Source organism: Solanum verrucosum, unplaced genomic scaffold (assembly GCF_900185275.1).
Source record: "Solanum verrucosum unplaced genomic scaffold, falcon-dt-bn FXZP01000103.1, whole genome shotgun sequence".
Classification (NCBI taxonomy): domain Eukaryota; kingdom Viridiplantae; phylum Streptophyta; class Magnoliopsida; order Solanales; family Solanaceae; genus Solanum; species Solanum verrucosum.
The window spans coordinates 6,065,457-6,083,408 of NW_026020048.1; the positions used below are offsets into that span (position 1 = coordinate 6,065,457).

At 34.5% G+C, this 17,952-nt stretch overlaps 2 protein-coding genes across 2 annotated transcripts; one reads left to right on the top strand and one right to left on the bottom strand.

Annotated features, from left to right (window-relative positions):
* Positions 1–4,930: 4,930 nt before the first annotated feature.
* LOC125822149 (small nuclear ribonucleoprotein SmD3b-like) lies at positions 4,931–9,213 on the bottom strand. The gene is made up of 5 exons (XM_049501526.1): positions 8,954–9,213; positions 5,973–6,025; positions 5,834–5,900; positions 5,703–5,759; positions 4,931–5,181 (listed from the first exon to the last, which is right to left on the bottom strand). The coding sequence occupies exons 1-5, from the start codon at positions 9,110–9,112 to the stop codon at positions 5,119–5,121; spliced, it is 399 nt and encodes a 132-aa protein (XP_049357483.1). The 5' UTR covers positions 9,113–9,213; the 3' UTR covers positions 4,931–5,118.
* Positions 9,214–10,582: 1,369 nt separating this feature from the next.
* LOC125822637 (peptide methionine sulfoxide reductase A5) lies at positions 10,583–15,757 on the top strand. The gene is made up of 4 exons (XM_049502060.1): positions 10,583–11,054; positions 12,349–12,461; positions 12,553–12,697; positions 15,139–15,757. The coding sequence occupies exons 1-4, from the start codon at positions 10,752–10,754 to the stop codon at positions 15,334–15,336; spliced, it is 759 nt and encodes a 252-aa protein (XP_049358017.1). The 5' UTR covers positions 10,583–10,751; the 3' UTR covers positions 15,337–15,757.
* Positions 15,758–17,952: the final 2,195 nt, after the last annotated feature.

Consider the following 17,952-nt stretch of genomic DNA (forward strand, 5'->3'; position numbering starts at 1 on the left):
ATCAATTCCTCAACGATAACAAAAAAAAAAATTATCTCCCACCCTATCCTAATACACCCACCTAAACTTTTGCCTTTTTCTTCCTTCCCTTGTCACCTATTGTATTCTATTTTTCCTGTGATTATTGAGATTTTTGTGAAAATAATCGATGTCGATAAATTAATTCAAAATCGACGATGAAGAGAAATCAAAAGAATATCAATTTTTTATACCATTTTTAATAAGTTTAATGAATGGTGAAGGTTGCTTGAACGGAGTTATTGAAAATAGATATGCATGAATGTCGGCTAACTTTTTAACTTCAATGGTCCGATTTTTTTTTCTTCTTTTTGCAAATTCAATTAGTTTGATTATAACGAAAAATGGGAAAAAATAAGAAGAACAAAACAAAAGGCTGAGAATTTGAAGTCTTTAAAATGGTGGGTTGAAGAAGAAGAGGACTTGTACATGGGTGTGGGGTTATTTTCTTTTATAAATAAAGAGATAAATGTTTAATTAAATAAGTTTTTTGTTATTTAATTAATACATGCCAAGTGTCAAGAAAGTAAGCACTAATTTATTTTTTAAAAAATCCATTCACGCGCTAGCTGCAGTGAGTTACACTTATTTCGCCACATCAGCATTTTGTGTTTAATAGGTATATGTTTTGAACAATTTAGGTGTTCAATAGGTACGAGTCCTAGTTGAGGTGTCCAAGTGAATTATGCGGACAATTTTAAGGGGCCGTAGATGAGTTAAGCCTATCTTTTATATAGTTTCTAAATATAATCAATGTGATTGTTGTATGTTTGATTTAACTGCATATCTAAGAGTATAAATGACGAAGCATTTAGATATTAATCAACGGTTCAATTTTTATTTTTATTTTTTTAATTAATTTTTTTTTGTCAAAGATGTCCTGTATGGTTTTGCACATATATATTACCAACAACTAAGTAACAAATAGATTTGACTACCTAGATTGACCGCTAACGACTTCTCCAGTTTCACGTTTACACTTTTAAACTTATATTCGAAAAATATTTTTTGTATTATCGATGTATATTAACCTATTATAATTTATCTTATATATTTTAGATAATTAATTCACATTTATCTTAGACATTATCTGTAATTATCGCTCGTGTGATTTGATAGTATGATATTTTTAATTTTTTTTTACAGTATAAAACTTAAACTCTTAATTACTATTACAATATATCTTATGTTTGATTTTTAGTACAAGGGAAATTATCAAGAATAGTTTCTAGAAAAAACTAGAAAACTTTGTAATTCTACTTTGACATTGATAGCTAATTTCCAATGGAAGTTTTGGGTTAATTTTCATCTTCTAACGCGTTTACTACTATTCTGCTTATAACGTTTTGCTAATGTATCACAATCAAGGTGTCACATTATTTTGAAAAAGAAAAAAATTGAACTCTTTCAAAATGCTAATTATGTGGCACCTTTTAATTTTCTTGTATTTTTTCCATAGATTTAATTATATTAGATTTTATATAGGCTAATATTAGTTAAGAGTTGTTTTATCTACTCTGCCAAAATTCCAAATTTAATTCCTGGACTAACCATATATATTATTCCATTAATTTATTGTTACTTTCTCTTAGAAAAAGAAAAAGGTCTCGATCCTTATATTAATTATTATCAAGAATAATATTAATTAGTTTCAATGATATAATCAATAAAGGTTTTGATATGATAATGTGATAATCTAATTTAACAAAGACACATCCTTTTGAAGCACATGGTTGTAGGACCAGACCAGTATGAGCATATTCCTATAACTTATCAATCAATTTAATTAATAATACTTTAGAATTGTAATATGAAAAATTAAATATATAATTTTTGTCCAAATACTAAGTTTGTTTACTTTTATATGGGACGCATGAGTCAGTTGAAGACAAAGTGAGATTAAAAGGGAGACAATGGTAGACATGTGAACAGTTTTATTAACAAAATAAGCAATTATATCTCAAATCATCTTTTATCATCAAAAGTAAGATTTATTAAAAAATAAATTAATTTTTTTTTCTAATGACTGAACTAATACTTTTAGTTCCTTAGATTCTTAGGTTAGATTTTTGTCTATTTGGTTTTTCTGTTGTAATTATCTGATGAAATGGAATCCATCATGTGTAATGCATTATCGATCATTAATTAAGTATGACTGCTCATTAATTGTCAGCAGTTATGTAATTTGTGTTTTGGTTGCATTCATATTTTGCCTTTATCATTCTCCTCTAAATATGAAAACACGTGTTCCCTCCGTTTTAATTTAGTATTTGTCTGATTATGATTTGATACGAAATTTAAGAAAGTAAAATATAATTTTGAATTTTGTAAGTTTAAGCTAAAGATACATACAACGTACCAACATATTCTTCAATGTTGTAATCTTATAAAACAATGCCATGTGCAAAGTCAAAACTAAAAGAGAAAGAGACATTTTTTTTAACGGACTAAAATAAAAAGAAAAATAAGACAATCGAATTGTTAAAGAGAGAACTAATAAGAAATTACAGTACGATCATGATTTTACATTTCTAAGCATATTTTCTTTTATTCCTCAGCCCTATGTGTGGACAAGAATCTAACTCAACATCAAAAGTCAACTTAACAGGCAAGGATGACCCAAGAACAAATATCTTTGACCCACCGGTATGGGACTCAACATGCCGGGAACGCCCATGACTAAACATTTAAACCGTGAACAATATAAAATTGGTGTCCAACAACGAATAAATAACGAATTGGAATACATCTTACTCTTCACCGTAATAGAGATATGGGCATTGAGCAAAAAGCTTAGACTCAAAAGGTGAAGATTATATATCTAAAACCATATAAAGAGACCAAAATGTTGTATTATGTTTTCTGGAGAAAAAAAAACAACGTATTGTTTATTATTGTTTTATTTTCTTGAAGATGCATTTATGATTTAGAATTTTTGGAATTTATGAAAAAAGACTAGCTACAAGAAGAGGTATATAGTATATAGTAAAAGCTTTCACCGCCAGCATATGAGAAAAATAGTAATGGTAAGTACTCAAAGAGCTTAAAATTGATTGAGTCAACAATCTAAAACAGACAATTTCCTCATAGAGTATATAACAAAATGGTGACTTTTCCAAAAACAATATTCTTGAGACATCATTTAAAGTCGGTGTCCCAATATGTACCTACCTAAATATGCATTCATGTTCAACTGGGGTACTCTTCTGCTACATTTTATGCCATTACGAGAAGACATTTCAAGCAATTACAATTTGAAAAATTCACACACATGAACGCGAAAACCGAGGACAAATTCAGTACCACCGTACAAACAATTGTAGACATTTTTTCATTGGCTAGCATTTAATATGAGGAGACAATCAACATCAATGTTGCACTTAACAACCCTCAGATATCACAAGCCACAGAAAAAAAAGTTTGATTAAATTAGCAAAGACAAAGCAAATGTTGATGGACCCTTTTAGCAGTTTGTTAAACAAGTGTTCAAAGTATTGTTGTAGCCATCAAACATGCATTAATTATATCTTTTTTGTTTATGGCTGAGACTGTTCAAGCTTCAATAAACAATCGTTACTAATCACTGTCTTAAGTGTGCATATTCCTTAAAAAGGTGGAAAAGAAGAACAAATTGAACCTCAGAATCATTGGTCTAAGTTGTCTACACTTGTTCAATTCACATCTCTTTTCCTCATCTCATTGGTAGCTTACAATGCACTGTCCAGCTTTCCACCACACAATTTGAATCACACCTCTTTTGTCAACCTGCCTAATCAAACTTCCTCTTATGTTCCCACCGTCGTATCTATTTTACTTATACTTTGTTCCCTTTCTTCTTATAGGCATCTAATTATACGGGTAGTTCAACCTCAAACATTCCATCAACTATCTGCTACCTAACACTAGCTATAGGTACCGAATAACGTATTGTCTCTATTGTAATTTAAGTCCTGATCCATTTCACATCATTGACTATTAGCTCACACTTTTGAATGCAATAATACGACCATATGTGAATAATGACACAACAAGTATATCGTAATGAATTGAAAATTCTAGAATCATCTCCTTGAAACCTTAGAAATGCATTAGACTAGCATTGAATCTCACATCTACAAACAGTTCAAAATATATTCCAAATAACAAAGACCAGTAATTTAGAAGAAAAAGAACATTTCTACACAGTAGTTAATGGTGTACTTATGCAGGTGGAATTTTATCTCCCTAATCAAACCGGTAAAACTAAAATTTGGAAACATAGAGATTATGGAATGTGCAACGTGAAATTTGGGGCATAACTTTCTGTTTTGTTTGTTCAAGTACAACTTTGTTGCTAATTATTGTTTTAGTACTCTAAAACCCCTTTCGGGAAGTAGGTGTACTGGCTTATTCACTTATTCTCCTCCTAATTAGAGTGCTGCACTACTAGCATACATGACCAAATAACAAAGTATAAAATGTTTAGCCTCCCTGAAATTTTAAATGAACAGCAGAAACTCGACCCCAGAACTCAAGATGCAGATATAATGATCCATAATTCAACCAAATGTATGTTTTTGATCCTAACAAAGAATCAGATTTGTTATGCATTACCCATTACTTCACCTCAGAAAAGAATCAAGAAAAGAAAGGCACTTTCAACACTCTTCAGTTCCACGCATATATTAGCTTTAACGATACAAAAGTAGGCTTCTGAAGTCCAACAGATAGTATACGGATCCTCCAACAACCAACAAAAATAACCCGAAGAAAACTTGCCTTCCCAAACAAACAGAGTATTCCTTTTTGTGAGCTCAAAAGGCCCACATCAGCATTAGAAAGACAGGCCCAATGACATACTTGGGGCACACAGGGTGATAGTGAAGAACTGGACTACTCCATATTTCTCAACACAGGCGAAGTACAAGCACACAGGCAATTTGAAAAGCACTCATATTCCAGCCTTCTTAAGTCGTATGTGAAAAAGGTTAAATTACAAAGTAGACGAATGTGACTCAGACTATTAGACCAAGGACCAACCTTAGGAAATCTACTCCAACATTCTTACACTGAATTTTTACGGTTGCTAAACCAGATAGAATAAAATCCCGCATTGAGCAATCATCTTCTTACAGGTGGCACAGTACCCCGACCAGGTGGTGCTCCACGACCAGCAGCCTGAGCCTGCAAGCAAGGTGTTTATAATCAGCTGTATTTCTCCAATAGAAGAGTTGTAAGACTTGGCTAGCATATTTATGATTAATTCCTTATATACCACCTCAGCCTCCCCCGAATTACAACCCCCCAACCCTTTCCCCCATAACAAATAGAGAGCCAAATAAAAGCGCTGGGAAGAAATCTAGGCAATATAGTTATGTTCAAATGAGGAAAGGATAGGAAGAGTAAAAGTCAAAGGGTTAACACTCTTAAAATTGGATGCAGGCAGGAAATATAAATTTAACATCTCCTATAACTAGCAAAAAAGTTTTTTCAAAGAAAAAATAGAAGGAAAGGTAAAACAATCAGATAACGTAAAGTTCCCACTCCCCTCCTCTTATCTAAACCAAAAGTAGAGTTGGCACCACCCTCTCGAATTATAACTGCAATGAGCTTGAGGTCTACGAGTACCAGATGAGGTAAGCTTAGAAGTTGACTACAAATACAAAAGTGCAACTATAAACAGTAAAAACTGAAGAAGCACTCACTTTAGCTCGCATAGCAATAGCACGTCCCCGACCAACACCAAGTGATGTACCTTTTCCCTTCAAAAATGAAAATAAACATAAGCAAAGCACTTGACAGAACAGTGACAATTTAGAAAAAGTGAGGAAAGAACCTTGATTCTTGCTTCTAGCCGCTTGAACATGGGAGCATTCTTAAGCATATCAGGAATTATCATGAACCTGGTGGAAATTAATGTTCAGATATGATCTTACCAGCAATAGCACAGTATACAAAAAAAGTTAACCATGTACCTGACTTTGCTGCCTCGAATGAAAACATGCTCTAGTTGTGACACTCTCCCATCCTGCAGTGATCAATATTAGCAATGTAAAATAGACTTTGAATTCTAGTAAATCCAGCTTCTCACTTCCTTCATCAACTCACCAAAATATGCCTTGAAGTGTCATTTTTAGTATAACCAAAAAATTCAGCATTTGCTAAAAATTAAGATAGTTTTATGTGCTTTATTTAATTTTTATATACAATTTTGTATCTTGATGCATTTTCTTTTCAGACACCATGTGTTTCTCCTTTTACTAAAGAAGAAACGTTGTTATAAGAATCAAGGATAGGCACAGCAGTAGGTAAAACTCACTTTTTCCTACTTTTCATAATTTATAGGCAATACTGCATACACCTACCCAAGAAAAAGAAAAAAGTGAGGAACCAAAAGAAGGCATACAGTTGAAAAAATATAAATGTGGAGCTCATTATCAGATAGCACATTAAAGTTTTAAGGCAAAATGCCACAAAATCTAAATCATTACTGTTTCTTCAACTCCCAGCATCTTGATATGACATCAGTAGGCCCAAAATTAGGAAGAACAAAACTTGGAAGATAAAGGTTTCCTAAATTGGAAAGATTTCCTTTCTCCGTTCTTTAGAAAGATGGCGTCCTCCTTAAAATCTCTAGTTTTCCATCTTCTTATTACTTCCTTTTTTTTTAATAAGGTAATGAATTGCATAGAAGGCATCAAGGAGATACAAAATTTACAGAACAATACTACAGAAAAGACAATGTTAGCTCTATTACAAAAGGTCTAACCTAAAGTTAAGGAGCTAACAAAGTTCAACAACACATCAGGGAAGTTACAGGGGAAAGGTTGCTCAGGCTACAGAGACATGTTAAGACTCTGGCTTTAAGCTTGAAGCTTGGAGTAAGAGTGCCTTCAAAGCATCTTCTCCTTACTTCATTTTTTGGAGGAATTTAGCTCAACACTAGAAATGACAAGACATTGCTCCAATGACTGGAACTAGCTTCTCCATTAACATGAAGCAGATTTCTCAAGAGCATGATAGAATAAAAATAATCCACGAAAGTGATTGGGAATGACCTTCCTTATTAAAAAAAAAGTAAATGAAAAGCACCTAATCTGCTCACAATGTGCACTGGTCTGCCAAACTAGTTGGTTTTCTCTTGAGCAATGATGACTTTTTGAAGACCCGGTGAAGATGGTGGGACTTGCTCCAACTCTCAACTTTTTTATGATAAGGTAAATGTTAACTCTCATCTTACCAGTCAAGAAAAACAAAAGATCTTTCATTTCCAGTTGAAAGAAATTTCATGAACTCTTCAATTTCCATTGAAAGGAAAAAAGACAGAGAAAGAAAGGTCTACTGGTCATTTATTCTATCCATGAGTGAGGCCTCAAAATGGGTCATCATGGAAGGGAAACTCAGATTTTTCCATTATCAATGTTTGATATGCATAGTTGTGCCAATTTCTTTAGTTGACAATACAAATTTTATGCCTAGAAGCAACTCGGATGTAGTTATGGATGTCAACGAGACCTTCTCATATTGATGGGAGACAGGAGGTAGAGAAAGAAGCGAGATAGAAGATGTGTTTTTCTGCCAACCTCATTAATGAACAGTATAACATTTGTTATGGTAATTAGGAAAAGCAAGAAAAACAACCCTTGACTTTTATGGGCTTTGTCCCGAGGAATCACAATATATTCCCCTTCCTACAAGAATTGTCAGCAAATTGCACCTGTTTTGTATGGTTGAATGAGGCTTTCTATAGTTCCCCCTTATTCGAAAAGGAAGGGAGCAAACTCTTGGTAACTTGAACTTCAAAAACTTTCTTTTTTCTCTAGGTTCTCAAATGCTTTGTGCTATCTTAACAACACTGGAAAGGAGATGCTCTAAATCTCTGTTTTTGGGCTACACATCTATGAAGTCAACACCATGTTTGCTTTTCAAGGTTGAGATGTGACAGAAGCAACTCAAATCAGCCAATAACACAAAAAAGAAAATGGCAAGGTCCACAGTGCTTGAAGCGAAAAGGCGATAAGTGAAGCACACAATTTATGAAGGATTAAGAAATACCATGTAAGCAAATTTCAACTAAAATAACTAATATCAGCATCAAATAACAATAATGTTAATACTCAGCCTATTCCTCGAAGTTGAGATTAAGAGAGTGAACCGCTTCTCATCAGAATCACTTTGTGCATCACTGAGTGGACCACACACTTCTCTTAAATGTATGGCTTCACCAATGAAGCAATAATCCCTTATTTTGCATTGGTTCATTGCTTCTAAGCGACAAATCAACAGACTTTACATAAAGCTACTCAAAACGTGAAATTCTTGAGTTAACATAAGTGTTTCTATGTGATTAAAAAATAGGCTTTGTTACTATACAGGAATAAACAGGACTTGATATTTACAGATTTAGAAGAAGATTTGAAATAATAGAGGCCATAATTTGAAATTAAAAGTCAATATATGATATATTTCAGAGCAATCCCAGTCTAGAAATGCCTAACCAAGATAGAACGAATCCAGGAGCAAATTCAAAGAAATCAAGCTACTCAGGTGATCAACAACTTCCTACTTCAAGCAGTGTGAATAAGCATATCTTAACAGGGGCAGTACACTCTACTGGTAAAATGTGGAACAACAGGTAAATGGATAAAACTTAGTAAAAATGAGTATGTCATTCTGTATACTACTCCTCCACTTTGGAAGTTAAACAAGTATCCACTATTGTCACCCTAAATATTGCACTGACAATCGATTAGCTTGTCTCCAAACTAATGCACATGTTAAACAGAATATAGGATAAGTGCAAACAAGAGAAAGATACAATATCATAAGCAGACAAGACAATCGAAGAAAATAACTAGGGTTTAGGGTTTAAGAAACAGAAAAAGAAAGCACAGATAATAACGCTTAACAAAATCGGAAAAATCACACAAGAAACCAGAAAGATATGTAAGCGTACTTTAGCTGTGTACGTAATGCTCTCCAGTTGGCAATTCCAGTTATCCTCGCACTCCACCATACTTCCTCTGTATAGCTCTCCACTCTTCATCTCTACCGTCACTATATGCCCTGTCGCTTCATGTAGAAGCTTCACCGGTATGCCCAAGCTCCGACTCATGGCGGATTTCTCCCGCTTTCTTTACTTCTCCAAAAACCTAACGTTGCTGGTTAGAGGAGAGTGCAGCTTCTTCTACTGTGACAGAGTGTGAACAAATGTTTAACCAATATGATCAAACGGTTCTTAGGGCAAATTCTTGCTGGTTCTTGGCCGGTGGATCAATTCTGATCCAACGGTTCTTGTTTACCTGTGTTATATGATGGGTACGCTTTTCTTTTCCTTTTTTTTTCTTTGGGAAGTTTCATCTGGTAATTTAACTTCACTACCAAAATTTTCCGAGACTTTGCAATTGAGTCACCAAATTTCTAAAGTTTCTTATAACACCCACGGGAAGTATAAGGATTAGACTGAATATGTTGTTGTATAATGCAAGTGGAAAAATGAGGAACGAAAGTGAAGATTTGACTCTAAATTGGACATAAAAAGTTTAACAGGATAGGGGTTTGTAAAAATTGAATTGACCGATAAATTGAATTAAAAAAAATGTTATTGGTTTATTGTTTTTGGGTTAATGATTTTTTAATGATTTTATAAAATAAAAAAATCGGGTTATCAGTTCGATTTGTTTTAATATTGAGTTATTGGGTAAACTCATTACTTAATAAGACTGTTGTAATTTACTATTTTCCCTCTACATAAATATTAAATATTAAACTTAGTACCATACTAGTTACTATCTTTATTTTTTAGCCTTCAGTTCACTCTTCACAATGACTTTGAATTCACAATTTCACATTATACGAAACGCCAAAATCCTAAATAAGAACTTTATTCCTCTTAATATCTCTGTTGCATTTATATGGTTCTTTTCATGTTAGTTATTACTATGACCATTCTATAAGTTACATTATTATATTGTCGCATCAAATTGTTGGAGAATTATATATTATTTTATAAGAGTTTTCTTATTGGTTGAATCAAATACCAAATCGTTAAGGACCAAAATTGATAAATCAATTAAAATTATCTTATTGAATTGATTATTAATTTAACATATTAAAAATCGAAAACCGATAAATCTAATTGATAATACATAAAATCAAACCAAATCGACTAATACACAAGAAGATATCTCACAATTTTAGAAAGTTGTCATATTTAATAAATTCTAATCTTAGTTCGTTATGCCCGTGGATAATTATTTGTGTTAAAAATCATAAATCTCGATATTAAAAATTATAAATATCAGAATAAATTTAAAAATCTACATAAATTGAACCTCAAAAAATTGCATCAAACTTCAAAATATAAATTAAAATAATAAAAATTGTAAAATCTAAAAATTGCATCTTCGGATATGAGTTAAAATTAAATTACTTTTTCTTTTCAAAACTTTTATTAAATCTAATAATTAGTGTTTGTGAAATATTTTAAGAAAAAATGAGAGAACATTTTTGACAAATTACAATGAATTAAAATTCTATAAAAATATTTAAGAGGTTATTTTTACGTGCCCAAATGTAAGGGACCATTTTCTCTCTAAAGAGAGATTTGATGATATTTTAACAAATCGGAATTGAGAAATTATCGGACAAGCGGAGCTGGCAATTCCAGCGAGAGCGAGTGAAACTATTCCGCCTCGAAAAATTTCGCCGGAAAGTGGGCGTAATCGGCCGGCTTCCCCCCTGCATGTGTACAGATGAAAGTCGCTAAGAGCAACTACTTCTTTTCATCTTTTTGCTTCAATTTCCTTTTCACGATCATTCTTCTGGCATTGAATCCAGTTCTAAGCATCCGATTTCCAGATCGGATCCCGGAGGTTCCACAGGATGCCTCTAATCAGCCATTACAAACTGCAGTTTTCTCTCTCGGAAGCTTCTGGAGATCGGAAGCGTCATTTGGCTGCTTAAACGGAATCGTAAGAACCACCGTCGGTTATTCTGGTGGTTCAAAAGCCAATCCCGAGTACAGAAATTTGGGCGACCACGCTGAATCTGTACAGGTATTTGTTTGATCTCTTTCCTTTTGTAGACTAAGAACTGAAATTGATTGCCCCATCATAATTGTGCCTTAATCGCCTGTAATTGACATTACTCTAATGTAATGTGTTCGCCAGCTTTTCTTTTAAAAGCCTTTGCTGCGATCTGTTGGAACATTTTCAGCTATGTTGACTCCATTGCGAAAAGAAAAATTGACAGTTACAATTAGGTTTTCGGGTAGACCGTAGACCAAACCAGTGCCTTGTATCTTCGTTATGTACATAAATACTACTAGTAGTTAATTTTCGGTAGAAAAAAGTATTGTGGAAGCATCTCTGGTTATAAAGTGGAGTATGGAAGTTATTGTGTATGATTACCAATGACCATCTTTGAAGAAAGACTAGGCTATAGGGAGTATAAACTTTTTGTGGTTATACAATAAACTAGAGTATGCCGAATCCAGGAGCAAGTTTGATCAAAATTTAGTCGCAAAGATGTATATGAGGGACAAATTGCTAACAGCTTGAATTGCACTTTCTATGAAATGATAGGAGTGACATTAGCTGAGGTGGGAAATGAGCAAACAGCACTCTAATCAGTGGTTATCTAATCCAAACAATATGATAGAAGAGTCAGCTAATACATATCTTACTCATTTTTACTGTCTAGCTGAGTTAACACAAGCTAAAGTGCTAAACCTAATTAATATCTCAATGACCGGTTAGTCCCATTCTAATTTGTAGTTGCAGACCTTTTGTCTTTGTCTTGTATAATTGCAATGTGAATGGAGGGGTTACAGTAACATGCTAGCATATTGTTCACATGCTACTTTCCGAACGGAATGAACATGAAGGTATAGGTTTAAATGTTATTCCAAGTGCTTTAATTGAAATTCCCCTGTTTCTGTCCATGTCATGTGTGTACTAGATATGATATCGTTTTGTGCCTTTTTGGATTTGATATATATCTTGTCGGATTTTTTCTTATAGCTTTTAGTTGCTGCTACATATACTTTTGAAATCTAATTCTTTGAGTTTTGTGGATAGTGGTTGATGTAATCTTGTTTTACAGTTTCCATTTCGTTGACATTCTAGTCTTGCCTGAAAATGTTTTAGGTTCTGAATGAGCTTTCCCGTCCCTTGTCTGGAGTAATTAAATGTATACCCATGGTTTGTTCCCGATTACTTCAAATAAATGGATTATAGATTGAGTGGCATTTTAAAATTTTCTTATCTTGAATTTTACATTAAAAAAATTTGAATGTTTCATTTATCTCCTATTCAACTTGTTCAATGTACTAAATTTAATTTCTTGTAGGTCGAGTATGACCCCCGAGTACTTGGTTTCAGACAACTATTGGAGGTCTTCTGGGCTAGCCATGATTCCAGGCAAGTCTTTGGGCAAGGTCCTGATGTGGGTAACCAGTACAGGTATGATCCTTGACTTCAACCTGGGTTCCTTTTTTACTTGAGACTGAAGACAAACGTATGAAGAGCAATGTTATAAATCTGCCTAGTGCAGGTCTATTATTTTCACAAGCGGCACTGAGGAATCCAGATTGGCTGCTGTTAGCAAAGAAAGAGAACAATCAAAGTCAAAGAGCAGCGTTGTTATCACTCAAATTCAACAGCTTGAAGCTTTTTATCCTGCAGAGCCTGAACATCAGGTCTAGTATCCATAACTACATTATGCTGATACTAATCATAATTTCTAAGGGGTTTAGTACTGAATGTTTGTTGCACTTCCTTTCGTTATCAAAAAAAGGGTTTAGTACTGAAGTTTCCTGCCATGGTTGATTCTTACCTCCATAAAATTCATAGAGTTATACATGGTGGGGATTCAGGAGATTCCATTGATGCAATGCCTCTCTTGACAGTTCAGATGCAAAGGGGAAGAAATAGAATGGGTTTTATCTGGAGTGATATGTACACATATATTTGCTCAAGTGTAACTGAAAAATCCTTGAGTGTCAGCTGGCACGTGGTCTGGAATTCCGTGGCAAATGGGCCCATCTCTTTACCTCTCTCCACTTAAGTATAAAACTTGTGTGCAATAAGGTTCCCACCTCGTGACGTCTGCCTAAACCACACATCACAAGTTGACTCTCACGACTAGACCAAAACCCTGGTACTGTTATTTTTGGAGTTTATGAGGATTGCAAAAAAAATGTATTGTGCCTTTAGGAAGAATTATATGAGGTAAGCAGGAAACAGAAACATCTGAACGGAACCCTTCGGGGTGGCCCAGTGGTTTGAGCTTGGGACTTCCATGTTGGAGGTCTCAAGTTCGAAACCCCTTGCTAGCGAAAGCAAGGGGTTTACCTTCTGGGTCGAGCTCGTCGCACTAGAATCTTTCTTGTATTCCTATATATTCTATTTTTTTCTTCTCCATTCCATCCAATATCTAAGAAACTTGAGAATCTATGAGTACTTCCTTTGAAATGGAACGGTTAAAAATGTACATCTGGTCTGCTAGAAGAGTGTCACAATGCCAATCAGAAATAGGGGTTTGGACATTGGGAGACTAGCTATTTTCAATTGGATGAATTCTTGAGCTCTATTGGATAAATCAACATAGAGATTTGTTTTCCAGATGACGTCAAATCATCATCAGTTATGAGTGTGTAAAAGCGATTATGTAGATAAGCTTTATCCTGATTCGTAGGGTTCTTAATAAAAAATTGGAATCAAGAATCATATATTATTCTGGCTGGAGTCTCATTTGACGACTCTTCCTTAAACCATGGAATTTCCCCTTTTATCCGTTTCCAATGTGAACAAAGGTCATGACTGCAGTCTCTTTGGAACATCCAACAAAAAATGTGAATGAAGTAAGAAGATTCCATTAATAAGGCATCAAGAAGATGCAATACATGCAAAAGAGATGTAGTTGGCTCACTACATGAGTAAACTATGCCAAGACCATGGTTCTAACCAAGTAAAAAAAAAATTAACAATTATACTTACAGGGGTTAGGGTGCTCTAGTTAGAAGAGCTAACTAATCATCTAGGGAAATGAAAGTATATTTATAATAGAATACTTGTGTATTTAACCCTATCTTGGTGTATCTTAATAAAATATTTGATTTATAACAGATAAATGGTTCAAGGAAAATTTTTAGGGACTTGCACCATATTGACCTATTTCCCTGTTCTCATGTTATTTTGATCCTTTATTCTAACCACCAAGGAATTTGGTACCCAGATTGCTTTAAAAGTTGGGATAAAAAAATCTAAGCGGGCTAGATGATGTGGTATATAGACAATATTTATTGCAATTTTTCTTTCATGTGAAAGCAAAGCAAATGGGAAACATGTTTGTCTATTTAGGGGAAATCTTTTTGTGAGGAACTGCCAAAATGTTAACACTCAGAAAAAGTTGCTATAGGACTACAGGAGAACCAAAAAGGAAAAAGAAATTGTAGGTTACCTTTTCTTTTCTTTTTTTAATAAGGTACAAAGTACAAACAACATACTCATACTCAGTGTAATACCACAAGTGGGTTTGGACTTCTTTGATTAGGTAAATAATTTTATTGATGATGGGAAATCTCCCGTAGACGAGCAGTTTACCAAATGGTAGAGAATCTACATCAAACCATGATTCTTTACAGATGATACCCACTCTTCTTTACTAATTGAAAAAACTCATGGGTGCACCAAAAAGAAACTAGTTTTTCTCTTCCCCATCAAAGGCTCTCCTATCTCTTCCCTCCATTGCTCTTCAACAAAGATTCACTACTGGCACCAAATGTGTCTCTAAACTTTTAGTTTACTGGACCATTTGGTTTCGCAGTTTGTTACAACATTTAGATTTTTAGTCACTTGGAAAAGAAAGACCTTTTCTTGCCAAACGTTTATTTCTTTAATTATTTTTTAGGAGTGAAATCAGGAAACGAGAAAAATTATTTCTCTGAAATAGAAGACCCAGAACTTCCCCAGAAACAGATCCACCTTGATTTTGTGATTTATCATTTATTGATTCACAAATAATGTGGCCTTTTTTTTTCCTCATGTTTATATAAATTCTTCTTTTTTATTCGACTGTCATTGCTCCAATGATCATTTGAAGTACATGACTGACAAATCACTACTGTCCATTTTTCAGAAATTTGAGCTCAAGCGGAACCCCTTCCTACTTCAATTGATGGGAAACTTGCCTGAGGAGGAGCTTGAGAGATCAACACTGGCTACAAAACTAAATGGCTATGCAGCAGAGCTTTGTTCATCAAGAATCCAAAAGCGGATTGATGCAAAGATCAATGATATTATCAAGAAAGGTTGGCCCATTCTCAAAGAAGTTTAGGTATACATCTTAAGGTTATATGAGATCCTGCAGACCTTTGTTAATGTGTAGAAACTGAGAGTTTCCTTTGCTGAAGTAATGTCTTGCAGATGACAGAATACCTTCATGCAAATTCATCCTACACTATAGATTCTGAAGTCTGAATAGCGAGCAGAGACCTTTTTACAGAGATTAATCAAAATTTGTTTGTACAATCAGAATAGGTTGATTGGAGTAGACTAAGCAGATACGTTTTTTGGCGGGGATTAATCAAAATTTTTTGTACTATCTGACTGTTCTGTATAGGTAAATTGCACCAAAACTGAATATTATTGTGATACAAGGCTGTGGGACCTTAAAATCATGTTGTTGTAGCACTTTATAATTCATGTATGCTTGGCTACCCCGTTTTCATGTTGTAGTAGTTGCAATTTGCAAATACATATACTACTATTTATCTACAATCAGCACCACATTTAGCTGATTGGATTTTTCTTTTTATAAATTTGACCAGTTTTCGGAGGGTTTAAGAATTTAACAGATGTTAAATGTTCTTTTTACCTGTCTTAAAACTGCTGGCTAACGAAATGCTGTAGAAGTTAAGATTTGATTGTCCGTAGATGAACAGAACCAGCAGCAGAGAGATTATTCTAGTAGAAAAGTTGAATCAATTCTGTCAAACCGATTTACCAGTTCGTTTACTTATTCTCTGTGTTTACTTCTTTTATGTGACAACTGGAAAGGAATACGAGGGAATTTATAAGTGCTTCTATTTATTCAGGTTTTATGAAGTAGCAATTCTGTCAAAACCTGTCACAAATCCATAGCTTAGAATCTGTCAAATCTTTAACGTCCCAAATATTCGGTTGAAACTTTGCTTTTTGCTAGATAAGACGAATTCAAAACTTGAAATTTATGATTTTCAAATCCATAGCTTAGAATCTGTCAAATCTTTAACGTCCCAAATATTCGGTTGAAACTTTGCTTTTTGCTAGATAAGATGAATTCAAAACTTGAAATTTATGATTTTCAATAATTTCAAATAAAAATGAAAAATACCTTAAGTATGTATCAAGGGGAAACAAACCTCTTTAGTCTTTACAAAAAGGCAAGCTAAGTTTAAGTGAGTTCCTTCCCTATAACCGGATCAATTGATTAGCTTGTTAGTAGATTCTCAATAAATATTCTTTTTATATATATTTAATAGATTTCTCAATATAAATGTAAAGTTTGCACAAAAATCATTCCCGAAAACCCTAACCTCGGCTTGCCTAGTGCATGTTACCTTTTCTGTGTGATTTGTGAGTTATTACATAGGAGTGGGATTTTACCTTACAACGGCGGATTTTCCTTGTCATAAAAAAAAAATCCTAAACCTAACCCGATAGCCTAGATTCACAGGCTTGGCCGCCATGCTTAAACTGTACCCGAAAACCCTAACCTCGTTCTTATCGCTCCGGATTCAGATCTATATGACCTCCGGGCGGTAGTAAAGTAAATCTCTTCCGTAGAAGCAGGTAGTAACATAACCTTTAAGAATTTGTTCAAGGGAGGACCCTCTGATCTATCAATGGAAAGATCTCCATGTGTGGCATGATAAGGAATCCTAGAAAAGATCGATTGAGACTCCTTTCACGGTCCCACAAAGATCTCTACATATTTGTCCAGGCATGGCTCGCCTGTCTGTTGCTAGGTTCGGAAATGGCGCCGGGTGAGGGCGCCGCTATGCCCCTTAATATATCGAATGGTCTTTCGACCTTCGTTTGATTCCGATAGCCTAGATCGTTTGGCCTTCATGTGTTAAATTGTGTGATTTGCGAGTTATTACATAGGAGCAAGATTTTACCTTACAGCGGCCCCTGATTTTCCTTGTCATAAAAAAAACAACAAACCTAACCCGATAGCCTAGATCCGCAGGCTTGGACGCCATGCTTAAACTGTTACCGAAAACCCTAACCCGGTTGCCTAGATCCGCCGGCTTGGCCTTCATGTTTAAATTGTTCCCGAAAACCCTTACCCAATACCCTAGATCCACCGATTTCGCCATTCACGCTTAAACTGTTCCCGAAAACCCTTACCTGATACCCGAGATCCACCGGCTAGGCCATGCGTACTTAAATTGTTCTCGAAAACCCTAACCCGATACCCTAGATCCGCCGCTGCCATTAAGTATGATGGCCAAGCGACTTTGCAGATCTGAATCAACTGCAGTTCTTGCATATTGCGGTGAGCTATTTACTAGTTTCGTCGGTGCCTTATCGGTGATCCAACTTCTTTATTTCTCCAGAAAAGGGGCATCAAGTTGCCATATAAGCATTCAAAATCTGAAGGGATCTGAGCAAACCCAAGTTTCTCCTAAAGTACCTGTTAGTTACAGCTCTGTTCCCCAGTATACGCCTACATTTAAAAATATCGGCACTCAGACTGAAATTTTTCCAGACCAACCAACTAATGAAAACCATGAGCCCAAGTATCGAACAATATGCGAAAACCAGAATATTCCCCAGCTCAAGTTTCAAGTTTCAAGTTTCTGGAATTCAGAGTTTGTAGGAAATTGTGGCAAGCCATTATTAGTAACATTTCTCACTTATACATGTATGTAATCATCTCATTATTGTTATTATTCGCTAGTACAAT